Below are 12,551 nucleotides of genomic sequence, written 5' to 3'. Positions count from 1 at the left end.
TAACCTCAGACAAGGTTTGGAGAGAAGATATTCTGGGGAAAGGGAAAGAAGGAGAAGTAGCTGCTAAGTAGAGCCATAGGAATTTTGTTGTTGCTGCTTTGTTTGATAGCTTATATAGAAAAGTTTCATAATTTTAGGAATGGTCCAGTTGAAATGGTGGATAAGATGATGTTGAAAGAAAGTGGGAATCCAGAGGACACACTGAAATGTGTTTTTAGGTAAAAATGAGAGATCTGCCCCCATCCACCCACCCACACACCCAAGGGCAAAAGCAGCAAAGCACCAGAACTAGTGACTGAAAAAGACCAGGTTCTGGCTTGAGGATGGTCTCAGACATCTGTGTCCCATCACTCATACTAGGTACCTAAGTGTAAGTTATCCCCTGAGGGGATGAACGCGATAGACCAGAAGAAAGGAATCCATGAAAGACTGGTCTACTCCAAATCCGGGGCAGTTAGTTTGGTCAAGAATTGAGGGGTAACAGATCTGTGGACTTCTGAATATTGTAGAAAAATCTAATTACAAAGAAAAATGAAACAATCTGAGGGTTTTAAAGGGGCGGGGGATAGGAGGTTGGGGTACCAGGTGGTGGGTATTATAGAGGGCACAGATTGCATGGAGCACTGGGTGTGGTGCAAAAATAATGAATACTGTTATACTGAAAATAAATAAAAAATAAATTTAAAAAAATGTTATTGTGGGCACTTTTCTTAAGAGAGGGTCTCTTGTGGCCATCAGATTCTCAAAGGAGTCTGCACTAGAAAAAGCTGGACCTGTTGCTCAAAGGCCACTTTCAACCCTACAGTCTGCTATTCACCTGATGTTCTGAGTCTTTCTATGCATGCACACAGAACAATGATTTTGAAGGACAACAGACAGGACTGGCAGAAAACAATGAGGACACATTAAATAGTAATAGGATTGTTACACTAAAATAGATGGCTGAAGTTATAATATAAACAACATTTGACTTCAGCATGAAAGGTTCACATTGTACTTAAAAATAAAGCTCAAAGTAGTGACAGCTGTTATCAACAAAAGAGGTAACAAGAGAATCTGGGTGCACCAGATATCCTGGGATAGGAAGCATATACCCTCTTAGATATTCTATGCTTTGTTATGGAAGGGCTAGAGTGGAAGGCAGTGTATCCCTAGCCTAATGGTTTGTTGATGTATATGCTGTTTTAACACATTCTTTCTGGAAGTGCTTGTGCAAGATAAAGACAATCATTTCATAAATACATTGCCTCTGTGCAGATATTTATTTTTACCCGACACTCTGTGTCCATAGCTTCTCTAGGGAGCTTGTTAATACTCAACTTTCTGGGTCCCTGTGCCCAGAATCCCAATCCAGGATGTGTAGGACATAGCTAGGCAAATGCATTTTTAATGAGAACTCAAGTTGATTCTGATATAGGCATTCAGTTGACCACATTACAGGAATGAGTACAAGCATGTAACCAAATAGACACTTCAACAGGACTTGCTGAGTTTTAGTGGTAACAATCATGTGTGTTCCTTCATTAGAAGTCACTGGGTTTTGGCATATAGGCAGGAAGTGTAACTGCTAAGGTAGAAAAATAAGTTATGGAGGAGAGGAGCAAGATGGTGAAGGAGTAGGAGACCTAAATAACATCAGGTCCCAGGAGTTCAGCTAGATAGTTATCAAACCATTCTGAAGAGCTGCAAACTCAACAGGAGAGAGAAGAGAAGAGAAGAAGAGCAGCAATTCTAGGAACAGAAAATTGACCACTTTCCAGAAAATAGGACATGTGGAGAAATGAATCTGAGGCAACATTCAAGAAGATAGACTGTGGGGGGAGAGGCTGGCTCCCAGCAGGTGGAAGAACCAAAGAACAAAATCGGAACTTTTAGAAGTCTGAGAGATGTCATTCCGGAGGCTAAGCAGGGATTAGAGCCCTTGCTGAGACACTGTATTCTCAGGACCTGCAGGGTCACAAAAAAAACTGGGGGTTTCTGAGTGTGGCAGAGTTCCCAGGTATCAGAGCAAGGAAGCCAGATGCAGAGATGGAACCAAGCAGTAGGCTCTCAGTTCAGGATTACCTTAAACCATGATCCGAGGCAAAGTTGGACCACTGCTTTGGGCAGGGTCCCTGCCCAAAAAGCAGTGGTTCTGGCGAGACTCACCTTCCTCCTCAGGGAGGAGTGGCATGGGAGTGTTCTGTAAGAATGAGCCAGGTTTGGTGACTCCAAATGAGGGTGTGGGTCAGAGATAGAAACTCTCCATCACAAGCCAGGTGAGCTTGGAGTGCAACCGGAGAGACCAGAGAAATGGGACTGATGGACTTCTTTTCTCTGAGGGCACACTAAGGATTGGGGCTCTGAGCTCACGGCTCCTATGGGGCCACAGATTAAGAGGCAGCCATCTTCATTCTCCTCCTCCAAAGCTGTACAGAAAGTATTCAGGGAACAAAAACTCCAGAGACCAAAACCAAACAGAGTACTTAACCTGGCCCCAGGCAAGGGTGGCACAATTCCACCTCCTGGAAAGACATTTGAGAATCACTGCAACAGGTCCCTCCCCCAAAAAGATCAGCAAGAACATCCAGTCAAAATCAAGTTTATGAATCAATGAGAACTGTGGAACTCCAGAGCTAGGGTAAAGCAGTGCATAGAATTCATGGCTCTCTTCCCATGATCCTTTAGTCTTTCAAAGTTAAATTTTCTGTTGCTTTTTGTTGTTGTTTTTCTTTTTTTGTTTTTTCCTTAAAGTTAAAATTTTTTAATTTTATTTTTTCTTATTCTATTTTTAAAAATTTTTTCCCTTTCCTCTTTTAACTTTTTAAAACTATTTTATCAATACCTTTTTAAAACTATGTTATATTCATATTTTATCCCTTCAATGTATTTAACCTTATTTTTTTTGTATACATATAGGGTTTTTTTTTGGCTTTTTTTTTAATTTTTTATTTTTTATAAACATATATTTTTATCCCCAGGGGTACAGGTCTGTGAATCACCAGGTTTACACACTTCACAGCACTCACCAAAGCACATACCCTCCCCAATGTCCATGATCCCACCCCCTTCTCCCAAACCCCCTCCCCCCAGCAACCCTCAGTTTGTTTTGTGAGATTAAGAGTCACTTATATAGTTTTTTTTCTTTAAAATTTTGGGATACAATTTCTTCCAAAACATCAAACTATACCATAAATCTAGCACATGGCTTTGATCTAGACTCCAGCCTGATCACATTCTTTCCTCTTTTTTTCTTTTCCTTTTTCAATCAACTTCTTATCTTAGCAATTCCTTTTCAAGAATCTTTTTAAATTTTCATCTTTATAGTTATATTCCATCCCTTAATCATGCTTACCCTTATTTTTGTATATATAAATTTTTCTTTCTTTAAAATTGTTGGAGGTAGTTTCTTCTAACAGACAAAGATACAACCAAAATCCAGTTTGTGGCTCTGTTCTATTCACCAGTCTATTTACCTATATACCTTTCTTTCTTTCTTTCTTTCTTTCTTCTTTTCCCATGGCTTTGGGTCTCTTCTGATTTGGTTAGTGTATATCTTTCTGGGATTGTTGCTACCTTTTTGGTATACTGTTCTCTCATTCATCTGTTCTTATCTAGAGAAAATGACAAGGCAAAAAAAAAAAAAAAAAAAAAAAAACCTCACCGCACAAAAAAATAAATAAAAAATAAGAAGCAGTACTGACAGCTAGGGACCTGACCAATATGGACATTAGTAATATGTCAGAACTAGAGCTCAGAGTGATGAATATAAAGGTATTAACTGCGCTCAAAAAAAAAAAAAGCATGGAGGATGATAGAGAATCCCTTTCTAGAGAAACAAAATCCCTTTCTGGAAAAATAAAAGAACTAAAATATAACTAAGTTGAAAAAAAAACTATTAATGAGGTGCAATAAAAAAATGCAGTCTCTTACTACTAGGATAAATGAGCCAAAAGAGAGAATTAGTGATATAGAAGACCAAATGGTGGAGAATAATAAGCTGTGCAAAAGAGAGACAAATAACTACTGGACCATGAGGGGAGAATTTGAAAGATAAGTAATACCATAAGACAAAACAATATTAGAATAATTGGGATCCCAGAAGAAGAAGAAAGGGGGCAGAAGGTATATTGGAGCAAATTATAGCAGAAAATTTTCCTAATTTGGCAAAGGGAATAAGCATCAAACTCTAGGAGGCACAGAGAATCCCCCTCAAAATCAATTAAAATAGGTCCACACCCAATGATCGAATCGTAAAACTTAACATCTCAGTGACAAAGAGAATCCTGAAGGTAGCATGGGACAAGAGGTCTGTAACATACAATGGCAGAAATATTAGTCAGCAGACCATTCCACAGAGACCTGGCAGGCCAGAATGGACTGGCATGGTATATTCAGAACACTAAACAAGAAGAATACACAGCCAAGAATACTATATCCAGCTAGGCTGTCATTGAAAATAGAAGGAGAGATAAAAAGCTTTGAGGACAAACAAAAATTAAAAGAATTTGCAAAAACCAAACCAGCCCTATAGGAAATATTGAAAGGGGTCCTCTAAGCAAAGAGAGAGCCTAAAATTAACAGACCAGAAAGGAACAGAGACAATATACAGTAAGTCACCTTACAGAAAATATAATGGCACTAAATTCATATCTTTCAGTAGTTACACTGAGTGTAAATGGACTAAATGCCCCAATCAAAAGACACAGGACATCAGAATGGATAAAAAAAGAAGACCCATGGATATGCTATCTACAAGAAACTCATTTTAGACTCAAAGATACCTCCAGATTTAAAGTTAGGGGATGTTATCCTTTCTGATGGAGGCATAATAGTCCATTGTATATATGGACCATATCTTCTTTATCCATTCATCTGTTGAAGGGCATCTTGGCTCTTTCCACAGTTTTGTGATTGTGGCTATTGCTGCTATAACATTGGGATACATATGGCCCTTCTTTTCACTACAACTGTATCTTTAGGGTAAATACTCAGTAATGTAATTTTGGGGTCAGAGGGTAGCTCTATTTTTAATTTCTTAAGGAATCTCCACACTGTTTTCCAAAGCAGCTGCATTAACTTGCATCCCACCGACAGTATAAGAGGGCTCCCCTTTCTCCACATCACTCCAACACTTATTATTTGCTGTCTTGTTAATTGTGACCATTCTAACTAGTGTAAGGTGGCATCTTAATGTGGTTTTGAGTCTCCCTGATGGCTAATGATAATGAACATTTTTTTCATGTGTCTGTTAATCATTTATATGTCTTCTTTGGAGAAGTATCTGTTCATATCTTCTGTCCACATTTTGACATGATTATTTGTTGTTTCAGTGTTGAGTTTGAGGAACTATAAAAGTACTATAAAAGTAAAATTAAATTTAAAAAATAAAATAAAGTGAGAGGGTGGAAAACAATTTACCATGCTAATGAACATCAAAAGAAAGATAGGGTGGCAATCCTTATATCACATAAATTAGGTGTAGAGACAAAGACCATAATAAGAGATAAGGAAGGACACTATATCATACATAAAATGTCTGTCTAACAAGAAGATCTAACAATTTTAAATATCTATGCCCCTAAGATGGGAGCAGCCAATTACATAAAACAATTAATAACAAAATCAAAGAAACATATCACTGATAATACAATAATAGTAGGGGACTTTAACACCCCCCTCACTGAAATGGACAGATTATCTAAGCAAAAGATCAACAAAGAAATAAAATAAAGGCTTTAAGTGACACACTGGATAGATGCACATCACATACATATTCAGAACAGTCCATCCCAAAGCAACAAAATACAAATTCTTCTTTTGTGTCCATGGAACACTTTCCAGAATAGTTCACATCCTGGGTCACCAATCAGGTCTCAACCAGTACCAAAAGATTGGGATCATTCCCTGCATATTTTTAGACCACAATGCTTTGAAACTAGAACTCAACCACAAGAAGAAAGTTGGAAAGAACACAAATACAGGCTAAAGAGCATTCTACTAAAGAGTAGAATTCATGGAAACAAATGAAAATGAAAATACAACTGTTCAAAATCTGTGGGACACAGCAAAGGCAGTCCTGAGAGGAAAGTATATAGCGATACAAGCCTTTCTCAAGAAATAAGAAAGGTCTCAAATATACAACCTAACCCTATACCTAAAGGAGCTGGATAAAGAGCAGCAAAGAAAACCTAAACCCAGCAGGAGAAGAGGAATAATAAAGATCAGAGCAGAAATCAATGAAATAAAAACCAAAAAACAGTAGAATAAATCAACAAAACTAGGAGATGATTCTTTGAAAGAATTAATAAGATTGATAAACTCCTGGCCAGACATATCAAAAAGAAAAGAGAAAGGACCCATATTAATAAAATCATGAATGAAAGAGGAGAGATCACAACCAACACCAAAGAAATACAAAAAATTTTAAGAACATATTATGAGCAACTATATCCAGTACTGGTTGGCAGTCTGGAAGAAATGGATGCATTTCTAGAGGAATATAAACTACCAAAACAGAACCAGGAGGAAATAGAAAACCTGAACAGATCCATAGCCAGTAAGGAGATTGAAGCAGTAATCAAAAATCTCCCAAGAAAAAAGAGGCCAGGGCCAGATGGCTTCCCAGGGGGAATTCTTCCAAACATTTAAAGAAGAATTAATACCTATTCTTTCAAAACTGTTCCAAAAAATAGAAATGGAATGAAAACTTCAAAACTCATTTTATGAGGCCAGCATTACCTTGATCCCAAAACCAGACAAAGACCCGATTAAAAAGGAGAATTATAGACCAATATCCTTGATGAACATGGATGCAATAATTTTCACCAAAATACTAGCCAATAGGATCCAACAGTACATTAAACGGATTATTCACCAAAACCAAGTGGGATTTAACCTGGGCTGCAAGGTCGGTTCAACATCCACAAACCAATCAATGTGATAATAAAAGGAAGAACAAGAACCATATCATACTCTCAATAGATGCTGAAAAAGTATTTGACAAAGTACAACATCCTTTCTTGATCAAAACTCTTCAAAGTGTAGGGATAGAAGGTATATACCTAAATATCATTAAAGCCACCTATGAAAAACCCACAGTAAATATTATTCTCAATGGGGAAAATCTGATAGCTTTCCCCTAAGTTTAGGAACATGGCAGGGCTTTCCACTCTGACCACTGCTATTCAACATAGTACTAGAAATCCTAGCCTCAGCAATCACAATTCAAAAAGAAATAAAATGTATCCAAATCATCAAAGAAGAAGTCAAACTCTCACTCTTTGCAGATAATATGATACTATATGGAAAACCCAAAAGACTCCACTTCAAAACTGTTATAACTCACACAGGAATTTAGTAAAGTATCAGGATATAAAGGCAATGCACAGAAATCACTTGCATTTCTATATACCAACAGAAGAAAGAGAAATTAAGGAGTCAATCCCATTTACAAATGCACTCAAAACCATAAGATACATAGGAGTAAGCCTAACCAAAAAGGCAAGAATCTATACTCAGAAAACTATAAAGTACTCATGAAAGAAATTGAGGAAGCCACAAAGAAATGGAAAAATGTTCCATGCTCCTGGATTGGAAGAACACATATTGTGAAAATGTTTATGCTACCTAGAGCAATCTACACTTTTAATGCAATCCCTATCAAAATGCCATCAATTTTCTTTAAAGAAATGGTGCAAATAATCCTAAAATCTATGTAGAACCAGAAAAGCCCCACATAGCCAGAGTAATGTTGAAATAGAAAACCAAAGTTGGCAGCATCACAATTCCAGACTTTGAGCTCTATTACAAAGTTGTTATCATCAAGACAGTATGGTACTGGCACAAAAACAGGCACATAGTTCAATTAAGATTGAACAGATTAAGAGTCCAGAAATGGACCCTCAACTCTATAGTCAACAAATCGTCGATAAAGCAGGAAGTAATGTCCAATGGCAAAAAGACAGTCTCTCCAAAAAATGGTGTTGGGAAAATTGGACAGCCACATGCACAGAATGAAAGTGGACCATTTCCTTATACCACACACAAAAGTAGACCAAAATGGATGAAAGACCTCAATGTGAGATAGGAATCCACCAAAATCTTTTTTAAAAAAATATTTTATTTATTTATTTGACAGACAGAGATCACAAGTAAGCAGAGACGCAGGCAGAGAGAGAGAGAGAAGAGGAAGCAGGCTTCCTGCCAAGCAGAGAGCCTGATGCAGGGCTTGATCCCAGGACACAAGGATCATGACCTGAGCCGAAGCAGAGGCTTTAACCCACTGAGCCACCCAGGAATCCCAGAATCCACCAAAATCCTTAAGGAAAACATAGGCAGCAACCTCTTCAACCTCAGCCAGAGTACTTATTCTTAGAAATATCGCCAATGGCAAGGGAAGCAAGGCAAAAATGAACTATTGGGACTTCATCAAGATCAAAAGATTTTCCACAGCAAAGGAAACAGCCAACAAAACCAAAAGACAACTGACAGAATGGGAGAAGATATTTGCAAATGACATGCCAGATAAAGGGCTAGTATCCAAAATCTGTAAAGAATTTATCAAACTCAACACCCAAGGAACAGATAATCTGATCCAGAAATGGGAAGAAGACAACAGAAATTTCTGCAAAGACAACATTCACATGGCCAACAGGCACATGAAAAAATGTTCAACATCACTTGGCATCAGGGGAATACAAATCAAAACCACAATGAGATACCACCTTAAACCAGTCAGAATCACTAAAATTAACAAGTTAGGAAAGGACAGGTGTTGGAGAGGATTTGGAGAAAAGGGAACCCTCCTACACTTTTGGTGGGAATTGCAAGCTAGTAAAGCCACTCTGGAAAAAGCATGGAGGTTTCTCAAAGAGTTGAAAATAGAGCTACCTTATGACCCAGCAATAGCACTACTAGGTATTTACCCTACAGATACAAATGTAGTGATTTGAAGGGGCACGTGCACCCAAATGTTTGTAGTAGCAATGTCCACAATAACTAAACTATGGGGGCGGGGGGAAATGGATGTCCATCAACAGATGAACGGATAAAGAAGAAGTGTTATATCTATATGCAATGAAATACTATGCAGCCATCAAAAATCCCCAAATCCTGTCATTTGCAATTATGTGGATGGAACTAGAGGGTACTATGCTAAGCAAAATAAGTCAATCAGAGAAAGACAATTATCATATGATTTCTTTGATATGAGGCATTTGAGAGGCAGGACAGGGGGTCATGGGGGTAGAGAGGGAAAAAATTAAACAAGATGGAATTGGGAGGGAGATAAATCATAAGAGATTCTTAATCTCACGAAACAAACTGAGGGTTGCTGGGGGTGAGGGGGTAAGGATAGGGTGGCTGGGTTATGGACACTGGGGAGGGTATGTGCTATGGTGAGTGCTGTGAAATGTGTAAGTCTGATGATTCACAGACCTATAACCCAGGGGCAAATAATATACTATGTTAATAAAAATAAATTTTAAAAAATGAAAAATAATTTATAATGATGACAATGTATAGGGGAGAATTATAGGAATGATTACATTTCCTGCATAATTGTTACTTTAATCTTGAGTGATTGCCAGCTCTACCCACATTTATAACTTTTATTTGCAAGATGGAGAACCACTTCCACATGTACCAACAACTCATAAATGAATAGATGGCTAGCATAATTCCAGGAAAGAAGCATTCCCTGGGTTACACTGGGTTGAAATGTTCCTTTGCCTCCACTTCTAGAACAAGTGAAGAGGGAGAAACTTTGTTCCCTCATGGTTCTGAAGGAAGGGTGAATTTATAATACTTCACTCCACTTCTGGGAAAGAATGGAGCTCAAATTGCTATTCTACTTCAAGGACAAATGATATTCAAACTCCAAGAGCTCTTAACTTTGACCTTTGAGGTGTTGTTAAGCTCTTATCATATTATCACCACAAAGCTCCTTCATTCCTAGACAGAGGAGTTTTTTTACATTTTCAAATGTGCAGAAGTTATTAGGGACTTGAAAGACTTTAAAACAATTGAGATTGCCATCTCAGTGTAGATCAACTGATACCATATAGGGAAAGCTGCTCACAACACACCAGCGCGAGGGTTCATGCATACACTTACTATAGGAGCATCCGTAGACCTCCACCCTCATGCCAATCTTTCCACTTGGATTCCATTCTAGGGGCACAAAGCGAACGAAGCGGGCTCTCACTGAGTGCAGTAACTTGTGGTGCATCACGCTGTCAGCATTCATGTTTCCTGCAAAGGTCTGCAGAGAGAAAAGGAGCCCCAGTGAGGTCTAGGATACTATTGCATCTCCTTCCCATGCTTGAGTTCAAAGAACATCATTGCAAATCCACATGTTACTCCAAGAAAATCCTCAAGTTCTCACATATGCCAAATAGAATCTGACTCTCCTGAAAATTCTGAATTTAGGGGAGGGAGTTTCTCAAAGAATAATGTAAAACCCTACTGATGCATTGAAGCTACCACCCCCCCCAAAGCCAGCTCAACTGCTAAAGATAACAACTGAACAATAAGGATCACATCCAACTTCTCATGAGAAATGGGAGAGAACAATCAATGCTGAAAGTAGGACACCATCAACTTGGCATTCTATACCCAACAGAAATAGCTTTCAGTTCTGAAGAAAAAATAAACAGTTTCATTAAACAAAAGGTGAGATAATTTCTACACTCCCCACTGCTAATACTGCTAAATAAGTTATACAGTCTGAAGAAATTGATTCAAGGTAGAATTGTTAAGTTATAGGAAAGAAGGAATGAAGAGTACTCAAAGGGATAAATATGTGGCTAAAAATAAAAGACTAGCTTTCTTTTCCTAAACATCTTAAAGTTCATTCACAGTTTAGAGGAAAAATAAAAATGTATTATGAGATACAGTATTATGAAATAAAAGTAAACATGTATCAATAAAACTATGAAGAATGGGATATAGGGTAAATAGAATTACACTAGTATAAGGCCCCACATTGTATACAAAGTGATATAATAGAAATTTCATGCAAACATTATAAGTTAAAGATGCATAAACATAAACCAAAAAGGTATAGCCACAAGGCCAATTAAAGAGAAAGGATGGGATACCAAATAATAGTAATAATAATAATAATAAAAAATAACAAAAATAAGAACAACAAACCAGCAACAAAAAGCTCAGTTTAACACAAAATAAGGCAGAAAGTGCAAAACAAAGGAATAAATCACAAAGAGGAAAAAGAAAAAAGGAATTGTTAGTAGACTTAATTTTTACCAAACTAATAATTACATTAAAAGAAAAACGAGCAAAAAGTCAAATGAAAAGTTAGAAATTGTCAGGCTGGACAGAATGGGAAGGCCCATCTCTGTACTTTTGATATGATACTTTTTTTTTAAATAATAAAGGCACTGACAGGTTGAAAGTAGAGGATGGGGAAAGTATTACAGGCAGACAGTAGATAAATGAAACCCAGAATTTTTGTATTAATATCAAACAAAGGGGATGCATTTCAAGATACCAAGAGACTCTAAAATTACAAAGGGCTAAGTCATTATGAAAAAAAAAAAACAGAAAAATAAAAGTGTCTGCACCTACAGCAGAGATTTGAAATATAAGAAGCAAAACCTGACAGAAACAAAAAGGGTGGAGGAGGTACAAAGTAGTGACAATTACAGTTGACTTTTATTATCTTCCTCCAGTAACTAATGGAACAAGTTGGGGGAAAAGCCAGTGAGGATACAGAATATTCAAACAGTGAAACCAACCTAAATGTTCATAGAACACTGAACAACTACAGATTAGATACATTGTTTTTAAGCACACATGGAATATTCATTAAGAAAGACCCTATTCTAAGCCATAAAGAAGCATACTTTGTTTTCTGATCAATTAAGTTCAGAATTCATAATAAAAAATTATTTAGGAAACCCTCAAATGTTTGGAAGTTAGTCAACACACTTCTAAATGACCCGTATTACGTCAAAGAAGAAATCAAAATGGAATCTAGAAAATAGTTTGAATTGAATAATGGTAAAAACACTGCATCTACATTTCTGGAACACAGCTAAAACAGTCCTTAGAAGAAAATGTACGGCTTTAAATGCTTTTTACATAAAAAAGGAAGAAGTGAAGTTAAAACAAAATTTACATCTCCATCCCAAGAAGTTAGAAAACTAGTAAATCGAACTCAGAACATTAGTAGATCGGATTACTATTCAGTAGTTAAAAAATACATCAGCATCTACAGCAAACCATGTGTTGAGCTAAAGAAGCCAGCCATGAAGAGCACATACCCATACCACATGATTCTATGTTCATGAAGTTCTAGAAGGTGCAGAACTAAGCTCTGGTGATAGAAACCAGAGGAGTCATTTTCTTGATGCTGGGAGACAGAAAATGACTACCAAGACCATCCATCAACTCATTTAAACAGAACATCCTTGTGAGGTAGAAAATCTGTATTATCTTCATTTTCAAGATGAGACAACTTAATTTTGGAGAGTTTAAATTGGATCATAAATTTTAAATAAAGAAATTATCAAGTTGTGACTGGATTATAGAGACTCTGATGAAAGCCC

General features: G+C 37.1%; 1 protein-coding gene across 1 annotated transcript in view; it reads right to left on the bottom strand.

Moving 5' to 3' along the window:
- Positions 1 to 12,551, bottom strand: part of CNTNAP5 (contactin associated protein family member 5) — an 831,640-nt gene that overhangs the window by 484,875 nt on the left and 334,214 nt on the right. The window contains exon 4 of the mRNA XM_059394484.1: positions 10,096 to 10,243. Coding sequence (XP_059250467.1) covers positions 10,096 to 10,243 — 148 coding nt within the window. The remainder of the gene's footprint in view (positions 1 to 10,095; positions 10,244 to 12,551) is intronic.

This window comes from Mustela nigripes, chromosome 3, assembly GCF_022355385.1.
Source record: "Mustela nigripes isolate SB6536 chromosome 3, MUSNIG.SB6536, whole genome shotgun sequence".
Classification (NCBI taxonomy): Eukaryota; Metazoa; Chordata; class Mammalia; order Carnivora; family Mustelidae; genus Mustela; species Mustela nigripes.
Note: the sequence above shows the minus strand (reverse complement) of the source record. Positions and strands in the feature narration are given on the sequence as shown.